The following is a 21071-nucleotide window of genomic DNA, read 5'->3' on the forward strand; positions in this document are numbered from 1 at the left end:
ATTACAATAATATGTCCATTATATAGTCTTATCAGTGATACGACCTTATTACCGAATTATCAATAATAGATTTTTTGGTTACGTACCACCTAGATCCCGCGACAAGTAGATCCACATACGTCAACTGGATCCTTTCGGACATTTAGAACCTCAAAGACAATTTAGATTCCATATTAACTATAATCTCCCACGTCATTTAGGTACCCAGAAATCGGCGGTAATTTAAAAAACTTGTCTAAAAAAAATACTTAAATAACAATTTTAATTTTAAAAATAGTATGAAGTATAAGTAAGTTACATGGCGTTAATAAAATCTCTAATTCCATTAATTATGATATTAGATTCGATGTTTTAAATAAGTAGTAACGTTTCATTATATTCTAATATACACGATATATGAATTATCGATTATGTTAATGTAGAGCTTATATATAATTTTTAAAAGAACTTGCTCAAATACCTATTTATTATAATAGGTAAGTACATTAAAACCTAACCATTAACCTAACAGGGTGACTATACTTATTTACAAGAATTGCATGGCCACTTATTCCTTTAATGTTAAATTTATGTTGGACTTTTAAATTTCAGAGTTAACTTTACCTAAAGGCCATATTTTTAAATTCAAGTACACAGAAGTTGTATACATTGTTTAAGCTATGTCATGTAACGGTATAGACTTATTTTTTCAAATGAGAAACAACCTTTTATTGCGAATAATTAAGCAAATTATTTTTTTGAAAATATTTATAAAACTACATCCACGATCCACATAATAATCCTGAAAAATGGTTTTAAAAAACTTAAAAATAGATGTAACTATGCAAGTAATATTTAATCTAGTAATTACAATAAAACAGTTTTTGCAAAGTATAAAATATTTATGGATTTATACTACATAATTAACATACTTTTTAAATTAGCATAGCCCCCATATTTCCCAAAACTATATACAGTAGAACATCGATTATTCGCATTAATTAGGATCGAATGAGTGCGGATAATCAAATAAGCATTAAAAATAAAGTAATTCAGCTACCTAGTAAAATAAACAATAATTAGTAAATAAAAATATGTGTAAATTCAATGTTTTAAGTAAAGTAATAGATACCTACTAACAATATTTCTGGCAATATTAAACTTGACCCGCTTTTGTTAGTGTATAAAATAAGAACTGTTAAATAAGAACTAATATAATAACTATACTTGTAGTCTTTTTTAACAAGTCGAAGAATATTTTTTAAATATTAAATATTATTTTATTGAAATACTTAATAAAACGTTAATATTTCTCGTTTCTTGATATAAATAATTATTTAATTGGTATTTAATAAAAAAATGTATGCAAGGTTAGGTAACTATAAGATAAGAATAACAGTGTTGGGTAATTTTCCACACCACCTTTATTATTAAACGACGTGCAATAACATTGTCCGTATTGTTTAATAACTTTATGAGGTATTACACGAGGCGCGTTTTTTTATTGTGGTGTCCCCAGTAGGCCTAATCCACATCGTAAGCGAGAACACATTATATGCAGGGGCGTATTTTTAAAGATTTAGAGGGGCAGCAAATTTTTATTTCGTACTTTATGAGTACTGGCGCAGTGACGTCAATCATTAATATTTTTCACAACAAATGTGTGCCATAGAGGTGTAAAATACTATAATGTTTATATAAGTATATAACATGGTATTCTATGGTATTAACAGTTTGACCAATGCGAGGCATTTTAATTTTTTTTTTAATGGGAGGGAGGCAGCAAAATATGTGTTGCCCTTATCATACAATTTCTAAATACGCAACTGATCATATAAATGCATTCAAATAATAAAAAAAAAAATATACAATAACTTAAACTATATGTAGATATTAATAATTCTATATAATATAAAACGGGTAATGTGTATAATATGTGTGTGTTGCCGGCCGGCGATAGTCAATGTGTTGGATGAGTGGATGAGAGATGAGCGCTAATGCGTAAGGGGAAAACTAAATTAAACTTATATTCTAATGCTGCAAGACGTCCTCCTTGTTGAAGTGCCGACACATTTTCCATCAGCACAATGACAAATTCTTCTTCACTAATAAATATTATATAATTATATATAGTATACTGTACCTACTACGATTCTAAAAATTTTAATATATTACCAACAAATCCTTTGGGCAGTTGATCATCAGTTGAATTTCTATTTGCTGCTGCCAGACGTCCTCCGTATTGAAATACAGCCGACACATTTCCCATCAGCTTTGTGACAAATTCTTCTTCACTAATAAATATTATATTTATATATAGTATACTGTATACCTACTACGATTTTAAAAATTATAATATAATACAAACAAATAGTTTCGACAGTAGATTATCGTCAGTTGAATTTCTTTTTGATGCTGCAAATCTTCCTCCGGGTTGAAACGAAGCCGAGTGCCGACACATTTTCCTTCAGCTCAATGACAAATTCTTCGTCGGTGGATAGTCCATGATCCAGTTAAATGTTCTGTTTCTATAAAACATCAACTAATATGCAGATTAACTGTAATTTAAACTTATATTATAATGCAAACAAATACTTTCAACAGTTGACATTAAGATGAGTTTCTATTGATGCTGCTAATCTTCCTCCGGGTTGAAACGAAGCCGAGTGCCGACACATTTCCCATCAGCTTTGTGACAAATTCTTCTTCACTAATAAATAATATATATTTATATAAAGTATACTATACCTACTACGATTCTAAAAATTATAATATATTACCAACAAATACTTTCGACAGTAGATTATCGTCAGTTGAATTTCTTTTTGCTGCTGCCAGACGTCCTCCATGTTGAAACGAAGCCGAGTGCCGACACATTTTCCATCAGCTCTATGAAAAATTCTTCGTCGGTGGATAGTCGTCCATGATCCAGTTAAATATTCCGTTCCTATTAAACTTCAAATAATATGCAGATTAAATGTATTTTAAACTTATATTATAATGCAAACAAATCCTTTCAACAGTTGACATTAAGATGAACGTCTATTGATGATGCTAATCTTCCTCCAGGTTGAAACGAAGCCGAGTGCCGACACATTTTCCATCAGCTCAATGACAAATTCTTCTTCACTAATAAATATTATATATTTATATAAAGTATACTATACCTACTACGATTCTAAAAAAATATAATATAATAAAATAAATACTTTCGACAGTAGATTATCGTCAGTTGAATTTCTTTTTGATGCTGCAAATCTTCCTCCGGGTTGAAACGAAGCCGAGTGCCGACACATTTTCCTTCAGCTCAATGACAAATTCTTCGTCGGTGGATAGTCCATGATCCAGTTAAATGTTCTGTTTCTATAAAACATCAACTAATATGCAGATTAACTGTAATTTAAACTTATATTATAATGCAAACAAATACTTTCAACAGTTGACATTAAGATGAACGTCTATTGATGCTGCCAATCTTCCTCCGGGTTGAAACGAAGCCGAGTGCCGACTCATTTTCCTTCAGCTCAATGACAAATTCTCCGTCGGTGTGTAGTCCATGATCCAGCCAAATGTTCGGTTCCTATAAAACTTTAACTAATGTGCTTATTACATGTCATTTAAACTTATAGTAAAATTTTATCGTTTAAGAAATCTAGGTTGGTGTTCTTTTATTTTTGAATTTCAATTAATTTGAAATTTTATATTCATAATTTATGAGTTAAAAATGTAAACAAGAACTAAAAAGATTATAGTATATTGCAGCAGTTTAACTTTCTGTTCGGTGGCCACCTTTTTAATTCCTCACTCTTTTTTATAAGAAAGTTAAACAGCACAATAAGTATAAAAAATATAAATTTAAACATACACAAAGACGAACTAGCTTTGTGATAAGAAAAAAAATTGAAAAAATTGCTAATTTATCAACGTATTATTAAAATAAAAAGAACACCTAAAACCGTAGTACAGTATATGATCTGAAAAAAAAACCATAAAAATTAAATATAATTTAAGTAAATATTTCTAATATACTGTACTACTGTTCAAAAAATTATAGTATTAAACAAACACAGCCTTGTGATATTAATTTTTGTTATTCAGATGAGCTTCTTAATAATACTGTCAATCGTCCTCCGGGTTGACATTATACAAGGATATAGCGTAATTATTTCAGTTTTTTTGTTTTTCCGATATTATGGCAAGACCTGAAATTTTTTTTTTATTTTACTATTTATCACCCAAAGTACCAAATTGATTCATATTTGCTACAAGAATTTATGACAAACAAAAAATAAACTACATAATTGTAAAATCATTATACATTTTTCGCTACGTCCACGTCCAGGATCTAAGGTGTACTATTCTACTACTATTCTAGTATAATATAATCGCGAATAATACGAATAATACATGGTTGTTATTTCTCACAATTTTTGTCTACTATAACTAATGAGTAAAATAAGTAGGCATTGTGTACTACTTTTTCATTGGACCCTGGAGAATAAAATATACGTCTACATCAACTACATCATCCGACTAGCGCAGATTGTTCATATAAATAAATATATATTATTTTAAGTTTAAAAAATAATTTTAATCCCAAAAAAGAATAATAAAAAACTTACTTAAGCGTCGACTCTTCCCGGGAAACCGAGTTGTACCAATCTACAGTGTATACGGAGTGGTGCACCGCCGTCGAAGAAACTCAAAATTTTTTTCATACAATCTTCATCATGATTCTAAATGGGAGTATAAAGATATTTTATGAAAATAAACAGCACAAAATGAAAAGGAGAATATTAGTCATGTACTGAAGACTGTTGTTTAACGACTGTTCATTAAGACTATTATAGAATTGTTAATCGTCTTCGACGAATGTCGTCGATTGTCGTATGCCACAGATGACGAATATTATAATGTGATAAATTTATGGTTTTTTTTTATAGAACTCTTAGTGATATTATACGATATATTTTTCTATTTTAGCTGTTTGACATATTAACGTAAAATTGAAACATATAAACTGTAGACCAAATCTTTATAGATATTGCAAAGTATTAATATTTTATTCTAATGAAGATGATTACAAATTATTTAATTTAATCTATAAAAATAGTGAACTAAACAAAAATAATTATTTTTTTATATGTATTTAAAAATAAAAGAATTATGATTAATATCGTTATGTTTCTGAGTTATTATTTCTGCATTTTTTTGGTTTTAATCACGCAGTGCTTTAACTTAATCTTACATATTCTTACATGTAAACTTACATATATATATATATCTGAAGACACCTATCATAATAGAAACAAATTCATACATGTCCTTTATTATGGTTTCATGACCCAAATAGTATCTAGTCAATGCATTGAGGAATTCAATTTTCAGTACCATTTTACAAAATAATCAAAAATTACATTAAATTAAAGATAAAGAAGTAATTATTACAGTGTTGCTTTATACATTAGTGATTAAGTTTATTACTGTAATAAAAGTAATTTGAAAAAGACAGTCAGTCAACCTTCATTAATAAGTATAATTTTGATATATTATGACTTATAATATTATATTATGTTGATTGATATTGCTAAGTATTAGCATTATTTTTGTGTAAAGTTTGACAAGCTACATTTTTTCCGAAAACATTGCATTTATTATAGTTATTATTATAATATTGTATAAATAATAAATATAATTTATACCGTATTATATTCTTGTTATATACTTTTGAGTTAATAGGTACAACCCTTTCGTAAAATAATTTGAATAAATAATATCTTAAGATTAATCTACGTATGTCAACAATGCCATTGTGTACGTATAGTATAACATGTACAAAAAACTTTTATGTCCCTACAAATAATGTTTTAAATAATAACAAAATATATAATATCGTAAATATACATAATTTCAAAATATTTTGAAAAAATACTATTTGTAAGAAATACTCTCATAAGAATTTAATTAAAGTTTTAAGTATCTAAGATTATTCGTTATTGAACTATAACAAAATATAAAAAATATTTGAGAAAAAATATTTATTTTTAGGGTGGGTGTATAATAAACATTTAATAAGTTATAGGTATAGTACTGAACTTCAAATAGTCATAAAAAATAATGTGACTTTCCAGTAAACATATTATTTTTGTTTTAATTTAAAAAAAACTAATGAGAATTCCAATATAATATTTTTAAATTGTAGTTATAAAAAGAAAATATTTATATGAATATCTAACGAAAAAATTAATTTGTACATTTTATAGATTTAGCCGAATACAATCAAAATTTTAATTTTAAACATTTATAAAATATACCGTGACTATACATTTTTTATAACAGTAAATTAGTGAACGATTGATGAAGAAGCCTATATTAAATTTTAAATCATATTTGCATATTTATAATTTTTTTTGACTTAATAATTGTTTTAAATAGTGAAAATGCTTTTAAAATTATACAATTTACCTATAGAGAAATCATAATGTAGATAATTGGTAAATTTTTCAAAATTCTATAATTAGCATTTTTTAATTAAAATTAAATTAATAAATTAATTTTGTCGATATTATACAAGTATATAGCGTAATAACTAATAATACATTTGTTTTTTTGTTTTCGTTATTATGACAAGATTCGAAATTTTTTATTTTATTTTACTATTAACCACCCTGCAAAGTACTAAATAGATCATATTTGCTACAATAATTTATGATAGAAAAGAAACTACACAATTGTCAAATAAATATACAATCATTGCTATGTCCGCAGGATCCAAGGTATACTTGATGACTTAATTTTATTCTTGGCTATTTTATACACTGGACCAGTGGTCAACGTTTTTGGACTCTCGGGCCACATTCACAAACTAAAAACTGTTTGCGGGCAAGAAAAGATTAAAAATTTAATATACTTAAATTATTTACTATGCAAAAAAATATTGTTTAGAACTTTAAATTAAGTATAAAAATTAAAAGATAAAAGTATAAAAGATAAATTTAATATTCCATAATTATGGGAAAATGAACTTACGTAAATATTCTTCGACGCTGTTCGGCGAAATCGAGCTGTACCACATTTACAGTTCAAACGTGCACAGCCACCGAAGAAACAGCTAGCTCTTATTTTTTCATTCGTCTTCTTTGCGCATTAGAATGAAATTATTTAAATACTCTGTAAAAATGAAAGCACTTGTCATACACTAAAGGCTGTTGTTTAAAGACTGTTCAATAAAACTATTAGAATTATTAACAGCCTTATACGAATGACGACGATTGTCGATTGCCACGGATGGTAAATATTGTAATAATGTGATAGATCATATGTTTTTTTTTTATAGAACTCTATGTGACATTATAGAATTTATTTCTATATCTCAGCCGTCTTGCATACGAAACATTTGGTATTTAATTAATTTCATACGTAAAACCATAATAATTGTATATCCTGCATTTTTTTTTTAATTATAATTTTATTATTTCAATAGATTTTTGGCAAAATTTATCAACAAAAAATAAAACTATATAAATATGGTAATATTTCCAGCTTTTTTGTTTTCCCGATATTATGGCGAGATCTGAATTTTTTTATTTTATTTTACTATTTACCAACCAAAGTACCAAATAGATCATATTTGCTACAAGAATTCATGGCAGACAGAAAACAAACTACATAATTGTAAAATAAATTATATATTTTTCGCTACATATTCAGGATCTAAATTCTAAGGTGTACATATAACGACTTTATTTTATTCTTGGGAATTTCATCATTAATGCATAATCGTTAAACTTTTTGAACTCTCAAGCCACATTCACAAATTAAAAACATTTTACAGACCAGATAAAAATGAAAAGTTTATATTCTTAAATTATTTACTATGGAAAAAAATATTGTCTAGAACTTTAAAATAATAAAATATAAATAAAAAACAATTTCAGTATTTTAGAATTTAAAACAGGTCGTATACACAATAACCCGCCGATTGCTGACCATCACTTCATTGGAATGGACAATCGAAAATAAAATATAGGTATAAGTAAGCGGGGGTGGCAGCTTGTACAAGTCAATAAATATTTATTTAAAGTATAAAAATTAAATTTATTACTACCACAAAATTATAGGAAAATTAACCTACGTAAGTATCCTTCGACGCTTTTCGGCGAAATCAAGCTGTGCCATATTAAAGTTCAAACGTGCACAGCCACCGAAGAAACAGCTAGTTTATTTCTTCATTTGTCTTCTTTACATTTCGGAATATAATCATTGAAATTTTTTATGAAAATGAGAGCACTTGTCATGTACTGAAGGCTGTTGTTTGACGACTGTTCAATAAAATTATTAGAATTGTTAATCGTCTCCTACAAATGACAACGATTGTCGTTTGCCATGGATGAAAAATATTATAATAATGTTTTTTTTATAGAACTCTGTGTGATTTTATAGGATTCATTATTATATTTCAGCTGTATTGCATACGAAACTTTTGGTATCTAATTAATTTCATACGTAAAATCATAATAATTGTATATTATCCTGAATTTTTTGGTTTGGCAGAACTAAATGATTAATAATTTTAAAAATATTTAAAAGTTCAATCATTAAACTGATATTACATACTAAATAGTTAATAGATTATAATCTATTACATATAATAAACAAGGACTTTTTTAATTAATAAAATTAATTTCTAAATACAAGCAGTTATTCACATTCAACTCGTTATACACATATAGTCACATATCATTTCCGTTTCGGTGCCGTCCTGTTTAGGAATAATACATACTTATACTATTTTTACTGTTTTTAAAATTAATCGATAAGTTCTAACTAATATGCTCAGATAATTTGCAATATTAATATATATCTATATAATAAGTGCATCTATTTATGGTATTATGTTATGTTTATTTTATACTATAGGTGTATAGTCAAAATATTTTGAAAATTATAATATTTATAAGAAATGTAAACATTAACATTTGTTAAAATTATCAAATAACTATAGTAATTCGTTTTTAAATTACTACAAAAAAACAAAAATCGGTTGAGCAGAAATAGTTATCACAGAAATATGAAATGAATATCCAATGTCTTAAAAATTCAAAATTTAAACAATTATAAAAAAATTTTAATGTGTCTTTTCGGAAAACTTTTTATTTTTGTTAGGGATAAAAAAAAATTATATTAGTCGGGTACTCGGACGGTTAAAAATATAAAATGCTATTTATACAATTAATATAAATATAAATTATTATATAAAATGGGTCTGTTAATATACTAATATGACGATTATGTATTTTTGGTCTCAAGTATTTTATGCATTGCGCGTTGGGGAATAAAAAATGCAAACGTATATGTCACCCGGCGTGAATAGTAGAGTAAAATATGTGCTCACGACGATTACATCGTCCAGGTAGCCAATTGTTCATATAAATAAATATATTTTATTTTAAGTTTAAAATGTAAATTTAATCCCAAAAAAGAATAAGAAAAAAAACTTACGTAATCATCGACTATTCCCGGGAAACCGTGAGTAGTGTCAATCTATAGTATATACGTAGTGGTGCACCGCAGCCGAAGAAACTGCAAATTTTCTTCATATCGATCTTCATCGTGATTTTAAATGAGAATAAAAATATATTTTTTGAAAATAAACAGCACGAAATAAAAATGAGAGTACTTGTCATGTACTAAATGCTGTTGTCTGACGATTGTTCAATAAAATTATTAGAATTGTTAATCGTCTCCTACAAATGACAACGATTGTCGTTTGCCATGGATGAAAAATATTATAATAATGTTTTTTTTATAGAACTCTGTGTGATTTTATAGGATTTATTATTATATTTTAGCTGTTTGTCATACGTACAATTGAAACATATAAACTAGACCAAATCTTTATAGATATAAAATAATTATATTTTTATTATTTAAAAAAAAGAATTATGATTAATATCGTTATGTTTCTAAGTTATTCTTTCTGCATTATTTTGATTCTAATCACGCGCAGTGTTTTAATTTAATCTTACTTATCTATTACATTAGATGCAATTACCTCTGTCTGTAGACACCTATCATAATAGAAAAAAATTCATACAATTCGTTTATTGTGATTTCTTGTAACAAATAGTACCTAGTCACTAGTCAATGCATTAGGTAATCAATTTACTTTTTAAACTTAAAATAAAATATATTCATTTTTATGAAAAATCCGCTACCCGGATGATGTAATCGATGTAGACGCATATTTTATTAATTTATATATAAATTATATAATATTGAACTTCAAACTTGTTTATATATATATAGTTTGAAAATATTTTTAAAATAATAACATAAATAAGAAATACTCTAATAAAAAATTAGTTAAGACTTTAAGTTATCAATGTATAAGATTATTTGTATTTAAACTATGTATAGTATTATAGTCTATAACACAATATAAAAATCGTTTTACAAGAAATAGTTTTGTTTTGGGATGAAAAATTAATACTCAATAAGTTATAAAATATTGTACTTCAGTCGTAAAAAATAATGTGACTTTCCAGTAAACCTTTGATATTTGTTATGTTTAAAAAAAACTAATGAGAATTTCTATATTAAATTTGTATATAAAAAGACAATAGTATATAAATATCTGATGAAAAAATAATTTAAAAATTGTATAGATTTAGACAAAATTTGTTAAAATTTTGATTTTAAACGTTTATAAAAATATAATATCGTGACTATACATTTTTTATTGCAGTAATTTAGTGACTGATGAGGAACACTGTATTAAATTTCAAATCATATTTACTATCAATAATTTTTATCGGCTTAAAAAAAAAAAAATTTAATTATTTAAAATTGTTAAAATGTTTTTATAATTATACAATGTATAGGAAATCATAATGTAGACATTTGGTAAAATTTTCAACATTCTATGATTAGCATTTTTGAATTAAAACTTAGTAAATTAATTAATTTTGTCGAAATTATACAAGTATATAGCGTAATGATTCCAGTATTTCCGATATTATGACAAGATCTGAAATTTTTATTTTATTTTACTATTAACCACCCAAAGTTCTAAATATATCATATTTGCTATAAGAATTCATAACAAATAGAAAAAAAACTAAGTAATTTTAAAATCAATATACATTCATTGCTACGTCCAGGATGCAAGGTATGTTTGACGAATTTATTTTATTCTTGGCTATTTTTTAACTTTAACTTTTTAGAACTCTCATGCCATATTCACAAATTAAAAACAGTTTGCGGACCAGACAAAAATGAAAATTTTATATTCTAATTTTATATTTCTTCATTCGTCTTCTTTACGAATCGGAATGGAATTATTGAAATTTTTTATGAAAATGAGAGCACTTGTCATGTACTGAAGGTTGTTGTTTGACGACTGTTCAATAAAATTATTAGAATGGTTAATCGTCTCCTACAAATGACGACGATTGTCGTTTGCCATGTATGATAAATATTATAATAATATGATAGATCATATGTTTTTTTTATAGAACTCTTTGTGATATTATAGGATTTATTTTTATATTTCAGCTGTCTTGCATACGAAACTTTTGATATCTAATTAATTTCATACGTAAAACCATAATAATTGTATATCCTGAATTTTTTTTTAAATTATAATTTTATTATTTCAATAGTTGTTTGGTAAAATTTCTCACAAATAAGACCATCTTCGACCAGCATTATTTTACATTGTACAGTGTACACAATGCATTAATGCATTATACATTGAAAATTGAATTCAAATTGTACAAATTCGTTAGAGTGGCATACTTAACCTAGTCTACATGTAGTATTGTAGTCACCTACTATAAGTAGCTATACAGCAGTTTACGGGTTGGCTGAACTAAATGATTAATAATTTTAAAAATATTTAAAAGTTTAATCATTAAACTGATATTACATACTAAATAGTTAATAGATTATGATCTACGTATAATAAAGAACGACTTACAAAACCAATAAAATCAATTTCTAAATACAAGCAGTTATTCACATTCGACTCGTTAATATATACACATGTGACTATATCATTTCCGTTTCGGTGCCGTCCTGTTTAGGAATAATACATACCTACTTATACTATTTTTTACTGATTTTAAAATAATCAATAGGTTCTAATGTTAATATGCTCAGATAATTTGCGATATTAATATATATATAATAAATGCATCTATTTATGGTAGTATGCTATTGTTATTTTATCTTATAAGTGTATAGTCAAAATATTTTGAAAATTATAATATTTATAAGAAATGTAAACATTAACATTTGTTAAGATTATCAAATAACTATAGTAGTTCGTTTTTAAATTACTACAAAAAAACAAAAATCGGTTGAGCAGAAATAGTTATCACAGAAGTATGAAATGAATATCTAATAATGTCATCAAAATTCAAAATTTAGACAATTATAAAAAAATATATTAATGCGTCTTTTCAGAAATCTTTTTATTTTTGTTAGGGATAAAAAAACTTAAATTAGTCAAGTACTCAGCCAGTTAAAAATGAAAAATGCTATTTATACAATTAATATAAATATAAATTATTATATAAAATGGGTCTGTTAATATACTAATATGACGATTATGTATTTTTGGTCTCACGTATTTTATGTATCGCGCGTTCGGTAATAAAATATGCATACGTATACGTCACCCGTCGTGTAGCAGATTGTCCGGTGCAATAAGTATGTATTTATTTTATGTCTAAAAAAGTAAATTAAAGCTCCAAAAGTATAGAAAATCAAACTCACGTAAATATTGATTTTTTTTGTGAAACTCAGTTGTGTCATATTTCCACACGTTCAGTAACCACATCGCCGACCCAGGAACACCTTTCCTCGTCCGTCTTTGTACCACATTTCGAATTGAAGATATTGAGATATTTCATAAAAATAAGCTGAACAGAACGGCATATGCGTGTAAAATATTATATATTATGTTAAAGTACGGTTTAACGATTTGTACGTCTATTTTTTTCTCCGTTAAAATTATTACAACCGTCAATCGTCTCCGACGAATAGCAAAAATTGATGATTACCATAGATGATAGATTAATATGATAGATCCATATACATAGATTATGTACTGTATTATTATGTTGTAATATTATTATTAGCCAGACATTTAAATTTATTCGGGAGTCTGCCGTTCGAGAGACTCAATTGTGTACTTATACAAATTTTATATGCATGACAAGGCGGAGGGTGGGGTAGATTGTATAAATGTTGTTCAGGATATTGAGATGACTAGACTCATTCAAAGTTTCTGCCATTGGCATCGCATAAATTTGTAATTAGTTGTTGACTTGTTGTTATCGATATTTTTTGCCCGTATTATTATTGAATGACATCCGTCTTCTCATTATTAATGTAAAAATATTATAATATTATCAATAATCAATATTAATATCGAAGACCATCATAATTATTTCCCAAATAGACAAAAATATTAAATTATAGGTACTACAATTTTCTTTAAAATTTTTTATTGCTTTACTACTTTTTTTTTATGCTGAGTCCGCCGTCTCAAAGACCCTTGACGAGCCCGGAGCCGCCACTGCAGGTGTTAATAAGTTATGGCATAAACAACTTAAAACTAATCTACATAATATTTTGAATACTTCATTGTTAGTGTTAAATAATAATACGTGGATTGGTGTCTTTAAATAATAATTTTGTAATAACTTAAAACAAAATAGATAATTATACCTATACTATAAAGCTTTATTTATGAAATAATTTATGCGTGTATTATTAAAACATTAGGTTATAATAGAAAATATTTTTTAATTGTCTATTAAACAAAAATTATATGGATTATGCTAGATAACAACTGTTATAGGTACTAGTGTTACTACGATATAATAACGTAAAAGCATTTAAATACATTGATAATTAAAAAATAATAATACTAATTACAAAATTAATTAATTTATAAAATCCTTATGATTATTTTAATCCCCCGTTAATTAGATCCTCATGCGTCAATTGGATCCTCTTGCCTTAGTTAGTCACCGGGATCTAGCTGTCTAGGGATCTATGTGACCGTTCATCCTATATAATTAATAATATCATAATATATACCATGACTAATCTATGAAAATCTATTTGGTCATGATATATACTATTTCTGTGATCAATGGTCGTTATAATTATATACGGAATATAACAAATCCTTAAGTCCTTAGTATCGATAGTACCTAACAGCAATAAACAAACACAGACACGCAGTTAACATCAGATTTATTTTATTTTGGGTTTTTTATTTAAAACAACAATATTTAGTAAATGGCCTGTAGGTACAAGGAATAATAATCAAATATAATATTATATAAGTAAAATAAATACATAATGTGATGGAAAACAAGACAGTTTCGACTTTAACAATCTTACATTGATACCAAATGCCATTTTAATGAATTTTTAATGATATTTATCATATCTTACTTCAACATTTTAAATATATGTAATTTAGTCAATCTAGAACTAAAATATTCAGGCAACTCATTTTTCATAGATTTCTTTCAAATAGTGACACAAAAATTTAGATTTTAAATGTATTTTAAAAACCAAGTTGAACAATGTCAATTCAAATATTCAATTAACTAATTTATCGACAATTATTCTATAACCAAATGTCTCAGTATATGAATTAAGCATTTTGATGAAGCGAATGCTGCAAAATTTCCGTTGTAAGTAATCAGTAATTTTATATTTCCACAATATCATTAGTATATTACAAAAATACCAAAAAAAAAAAAAAAATATTTAACCATCATAATAATTATATTAATAAATAAATCTAGACATTTTATTGATTTATTGAAATGCCAGACAAATTGATTGTAACAACTTCAATACATCTCTCAACTTCTATGTTCTATTCTTTCATAATTAGGTTGACCAGATTATTAAAAAGAAAAGCCAGGGAAAATAAAATATGTATCATAAAGAAAAAGTAATTTTGAATAAAACAAAATGTCTAATTTAGATAGGTATTTTTTTAATTTACAATATGAATTATGTAATTTTAGCATTTATAATATTTTTTAAATTATTATTAATCATACTTGAAATTTGATTTTACAAGTTAGGTACCATAAAAATTATATAAATTTTGACATAATGTAATACTAATTCATATTAAGGCATTAATCCAGGATATATTGAAGTTCTGATAAAGATTTTCAGGAGAATGATGGGAGAAATTTTTAAAAACTGGGATGTCTGGACACCCTATTTATAATTTACAAATAATTTTAGAAATTGTTTAAGTTTTTATTTCAACAATTAAAATACAAGAGATTATGATGTAAATAAGATACTTCATTAAAAAATAATAAGACATTATAAAACAATATTTAAGTTACAACTTGCAAAAAATAATAGAGATTTACTACACATGAATGCAATAACAGACACAAAATTGAAAATAATATAATATATTTATTTTATTTCTGAGAGTGGGAAAATGCTAGCTATTTACTCAAATGCACCACAGCGTATTTGCCATTAACTTGCCAATAATTAGTGGAACAAAGATAATTATCATCTTTATCAGTTTCATCAATTTTGGTTTCATAGTCACAGTTAAGGTCACATACACAATCACATTTTAATGTACGTAAAGCTACCACAGCTGTTGGTTGAAATTGGCACAAGGCAGATTTGAATGTAGTTGATGGTGACCAATTGATATCTCCAATTAGTTTTCTGTAATTTAAATCGCCTACAAAAATCAAAATTAACATAATATAGTACAATCACGTAAAACAATTTTCTTCTATACAAACTACAAAATAATATTATTATATTGCTCTAAACCAAAAACTGTTTTGATTATGTCCAATTTTCATGAAATATAAAACTAAATATCTGATTTTAACCCAAATAAAACAATTATTATCAACTCTTTTCAATCCATAACATTTTTATAAATTAAAATTTAACCTTTAAATATTAATAATTGGGAGCAAGCTAATTTTTTGTATAACTCTGAATCTTCAGTGGCCATTGTTGAATAACAGTGAGGTAAGGTCCAAAACTCCTCGCACTCAATTACAAATTTTCCTATAGTGATAAAATTAAAAACAGAATAGTTAAATGCTTAGTCATTTTACTCAAAAAAGCAAAAATTAAATTTAAAGAATCTACCAGTTTTGTAATAATTGTTCCATCTATTTCCAATTTGTTGAAGAGCACTTGATGCACATTCATTAATTAAACGATTTAAAAAGTGTTCAAAATCTGGTTTTGTAACATCTGACACATACCAAGGGATAGATTTTCCATGAAAGACAACAGTTTCGGCAAATCCATAAGTAATAAAAAAGTCTGCCAAACACATATCCGTAAATAGTTCATAAGCCGAATTATCCAAGATAATATCTGAAATAATTGAATTAATTTGTATGTATATTATACAATACAATAGTACAAATACAGTATAAAACAATAGACTAATAAGTCTATTTGAATTCAATAATAAAAATAAAAAAAATTTTTCATAATATATTATTGAATATCATTAAAAAATAAAAATATTATTTACCAATTATCTTAGGATTTTTGTCATTTGAAGCATTCAAAGTGTTCCAAATTTCATCTGAATGATCAGTCAAAATATATTTATCTAAGGATACAACAGCTTCTAGCGGATCTTCAGTAATGTTTTTTGATTTTCCAATGTTGAGAGACAAATCAAATCTATTTCCCCACAAACAAATCTATCAAATAAAAAAAAAAAAAATAGTAGGAATATGTTGAACACTATTTTTTAAACAGGTACATGGGAATCATGGCAATATTTAAAAGATATTTTATTAAAATATTTTTTTAATAGCTATTATTGTTTGTAATCAACCATCCCATAAAATATAATAAATCCAATCATATAAAGCAAAACCGGCAAAACCTTTAATATTTGTATGAAAAGTGTCTTCAAATTTTTATTGTCCAATTCTTTCTTTGAAAATTGAGGATTTAAAAAATCTGCTATAGCTATCATTGTTATTTCAGATTCATCAAAAGCTTTATACTTCAGTTGCTTAAAAGGATCATAATCTTTCAACATTTTCCTGTTTAGACAAATGTATATAACATAATTTATTAGAATGTATATTAAATTTATTCATTTTTATAACTTACGTTTTTTCGAAAATCTCTTTTATTCTTATGTACAAATAATTCTCAGTAAAAAGCCATTCTGTATCAAACCATGTTACAATCGAATCTGAATTAAACTTTTTTTCTAATAATTGATTCCAAATCAATGCTAATGTACAAGTACTATCAATTGTTCGTAGAGGCTTATTGTTTAATATTTCAGAAAGTAGTAGTTCCAATTTATTGACAATATCATTTATTTCTTCTTTGTTTGCCTTTAAAAAAAAATTTGATTGATGATTATCTTTAATAGTCTTAAAATTATTACTTCTTACAATTTTAATTAAACAATACCTAACTAATTTAACATTCAATCCATTAAAAATATATTTAAATCTTGTTCAAGCAACCTTATTCAATATATTAAAATTTAAATAGGAAATAAAAATGTTATTAATTTAAGAGAATAAACAAAAATATAAACACTAAGTCCTTACCAAAGTGAATTGTTCGGCTTTTAATAATCCAGTCATTGCAGAAAATACATCAGGCATTCTATGCATTAAAGAATGATAACCAAAACTTCTGTAAAATCAATATTAATTTAAATTTAAATCTAAAATCTTAAATCATCATTTATATTTAATTCATAATATGAATAATATATTATAATTTGCATCATTCAAATAGTTGTGTACAAAACAGTGTCTAGTGATTTAAATTTAAATTTACTAATACACTTAAAAATAAAAAAAATAGAAACTGTATCTTTAATTAAAAATTTGTATGAATGAAGGTTATACAATTAATTTTAATTTTATTATAATACAATAATATATTATTAAATCTTACTTCATGTATTTTCCTCTTAGTGGTTCATTATCTGGTGTTTTCTGATCCAAAAATTGATCAATATTACAAGCCATAGTGTAGTATTTTACTGTTCTGTGTTATTGGATGTCTTTCAACTGAATACAGTTAAAATACTACAACAATTTTAAATTTTAAGTGTAAAAATGTAAAAAGTAATCAAATCACTACAAATATTACCGATTACCATAGCGGCAAGGTTTAAATATATAGGTAGATTAGATCATCATCATTTAGATATTTACTTATCTACCTACTATAGTTATTATCATTTTTTTCGTATAATTAATTGTTCTAATTATAATTTTTATTTTTTAAGATTATGATTGATATACCAATTCTTATTTTTATTTAAATAGGTATACCTAAAAATAATTTTGTTTATCATTTTCCAACCAATTTTGGTCTAAATCACGGACTTCGTGGTGTATACACACTAGTACACTACACAGCTAACTAACATACGTCATATTTGACATTTGTGATAAAATATGAGTGAAACTGAAAAAATGGACTGAGGACTGTCAGAGGTCATAATATTCTCTCACTCTCTCAATATATTTTCTAAAGTAACCAAAATATTCTGTAGCGGTTTAGTGTTTACATATAAACAGGAGTGACAAATGTATATTGAATTGGAGCCTTCAGCGTTTACGGAGTATACTACTTTGTATATTTACAAAGAAATACATATAAGTACCTGAAAAAAATATTCAGTTTTAATGTAGGTAAATGTTGAGAATACGGTGAATGATGGTGGTAAATGGAAAAGGGTACCTATATAATGTTATTAATTGTTTTTTTAAGATTTAAAATAGGTTTTTTAAATTCTAATGTATAATATTAAAAAATAATATATACACATTAAACTAGTGCCTATAACATTTTGTTTCGTAATATTTATTTTTTATTTTTTTAAATTAAATAAGAAAAATGATAAGTAAGTTTTATTTATATGAACTATTTTTCGAACAGAGCTAGAAAAATTTCTGGTATAGATATTGACCACGAGTCGAACTTAGTTAATCATGATATATAACATATCATTTCATTATATTTTGATCATTTCTTTTCTAAATTATCAACAAACGTCAAACATTGAAACATGTGCCAGAACCATAGACTTATATTATAAGTCTATGGCCAGATCAGAGTTGATAAGCCAGTGCATGCATAATTACACTAAACAAAAATGTGCACTTTAAAAATTACCATATTTTTTGATTTGTGTTATCTTATAGATTAGGTACTCTATTAGATTATTAAATTATTTTAACATTTTTAACAGTGAAAACTCAAAACTGAACATTATAGGTACTTAAATCATGAATAATGATCTATAATTTTATTTGTAAGTTTAAAATGTTTAAATAATTTAAGTAATTAAACTTTTTTGTTGTTGATTAAATTTATTTAAAAAAACAAGACTCGTTGTTACCTATATAAATATATTGTAGGTAAGTAAGACTAAAGCATAACGAAAATGGCACTGCGAGTGGCTATTGCCCGTTTAAATACAAAAACAGTTTCTGGAGGACCGTTTTTGTTACGTACAAACAATCCATTTAGTCGTATGAAACATTTCAATAGTGAGTCACCACTAGCTAAACATACTAAAAAACGTACCAGCACAGTACGTTTAATAGGTGGTGGTATGGCCATTGGTGTCGTAGTCGGAGCAGCATATTCATATTTCACAGATTCAGAGCGTAAACTACCTGGTTCCATAGTAAATACTCCAACACGAATACCAATCTTGAAGACCTTACCTCCCGAACTGAAGGTCACCCGTAAAGTATGACATTACTCACAATTTTCATAGCATTTAAATTTATTATATTAATAATTTATAATTTCAGGTACGACACAATAATGATGAACATGCTGATTTAATTCTATTTCAATATCCAACTTGTCCATTTTGTTGTAAAGTGCGAGCATTTCTTGATTATGTTAAGGTGCCATATGACATCATTGAAGTAGACCCTATGCTCAAACAGCAAATAAACTGGTCTGATTATAAAAAAGTTCCCATTCTATTAGTAAAAACAAGTAATGGTTACCAACCACTGACCGATAGTACAATGATTGTATCTGCTCTGGCTACTTATTTAAAAGATAAAACATTTAATATTGAGGATATTGCAAATTTTTATCCTTCAATATCCTATGTTGATGTAGACGGTAAAAGGAAGACAGACATTATGAACAAATATTTCATTATGAATGAAGACGAATCTGAAAAATCAAAACGTTCGAATTTTGAGTAAGTTCTTGTGCTTGGAAATGATCCATTGAACATAATATTTTTTTTTAGTAATGAAAGAAAATGGCGAAAATGGTCTGATGAAACTTTGGTCCATGCACTCTCACCAAATGCTTACCGTACTCTATCAGAAGCTATAGACTCTTTTAAATGGTTTTCAATAGTTGGTGAATGGGAAAAAAATTTCCCCTTTTGGGAAACAAGTCTAATGGTATATGGTGGAGCCTTTATGATGTGGCTAATTAGTAAAAAATTGAAGAAAAAGTAATTTTTTTTAATCATTTTATTATTTAGTATAATTAATGACTATAATGTTTAATATCAATAGGTACATGCTAAAAGATGATGTACGCCTATCATTATATGAAGAATGTAATACATGGGTGAAAGCAGTAGAACAAAATGGCGGAACTTTTATGGGTGGTAACAAACCAAATTTAGCCGATCTAGCTGTGTATGGTACTCTTTCGAGTATTGAAGGTTGTATGGCTTTCAAAGACGTGCAGGAAAATACTAAAATTAATGTGTGGTTTAGTAATATGAAAAAAGTTATACTATAATAATGTTCCTATTTATTAAAAATGTTAAATAGAATGAAAATGGGACAGTGATTTAATTTAACAAAATGAGTTGTTTATTTAATTTTTAATCAAAGTATTTGTTTATCAACAAAAATTATTACATCCTATTTAACTTTTAATCCTGATATATATTAATCAATCATACAAGATTTAGCATTTTAGGTCTCAAGTTGCTCAAAGAATGCTTTTGTTTTTTGACACTACCACTGTTTATTATTTATTTTATATTTAATTATATTTCA

General features: G+C 26.0%; 2 protein-coding genes and 2 long non-coding RNA genes across 6 annotated transcripts in view; 2 read left to right on the forward strand and 2 right to left on the reverse strand.

The window, feature by feature from the left end:
* The window catches only part of LOC132918404 (uncharacterized), a 58658-nt gene that overhangs the window by 16316 nt on the left and 21271 nt on the right, over positions 1-21071 (forward strand). The window lies entirely within an intron of this gene.
* On the reverse strand, positions 1649-3871 carry LOC132932173 (uncharacterized). Its single transcript, XR_009662826.1, has 7 exons — positions 3410-3871; positions 3189-3342; positions 2760-3108; positions 2575-2689; positions 2348-2507; positions 2155-2273; positions 1649-2084 (listed from the first exon to the last, which is right to left on the reverse strand). It is a non-coding gene; the product is annotated as an uncharacterized LOC132932173 (long non-coding RNA).
* Positions 15265-18328, reverse strand: LOC132921999 (damage-control phosphatase ARMT1-like). 2 transcript variants are annotated; one of them, XM_060985301.1, is made up of 9 exons: positions 18163-18328; positions 17965-18098; positions 17610-17697; positions 17155-17387; positions 16922-17084; positions 16559-16733; positions 16162-16395; positions 15958-16077; positions 15265-15736 (listed from the first exon to the last, which is right to left on the reverse strand). In XM_060985301.1, exons 2-9 carry the CDS (start codon positions 18036-18038, stop codon positions 15486-15488), a joined length of 1338 nt encoding a protein of 445 aa, XP_060841284.1. In that variant the 5' UTR covers positions 18039-18098; positions 18163-18328; the 3' UTR covers positions 15265-15485. The 2 variants fall into 2 exon arrangements, with proteins under 2 accessions (XP_060841284.1, XP_060841275.1); XM_060985292.1 differs by having other exon boundaries at positions 17965-18328.
* On the forward strand, positions 18499-20874 carry LOC132922009 (prostaglandin E synthase 2). Of its 2 annotated transcripts, none has more exons than XM_060985318.1 (5): positions 18499-18706; positions 19440-19777; positions 19842-20248; positions 20300-20512; positions 20577-20874. In XM_060985318.1, exons 2-5 carry the CDS (start codon positions 19466-19468, stop codon positions 20806-20808), a joined length of 1164 nt encoding a protein of 387 aa, XP_060841301.1. In that variant the 5' UTR covers positions 18499-18706; positions 19440-19465; the 3' UTR covers positions 20809-20874. The 2 variants fall into 2 exon arrangements, with proteins under 2 accessions (XP_060841301.1, XP_060841293.1); XM_060985310.1 differs by lacking the exon at positions 18499-18706 and adding an exon at positions 19182-19333.

This window comes from Rhopalosiphum padi, chromosome 1 (genome assembly GCF_020882245.1).
Source record: "Rhopalosiphum padi isolate XX-2018 chromosome 1, ASM2088224v1, whole genome shotgun sequence".
Classification (NCBI taxonomy): domain Eukaryota; kingdom Metazoa; phylum Arthropoda; class Insecta; order Hemiptera; family Aphididae; genus Rhopalosiphum; species Rhopalosiphum padi.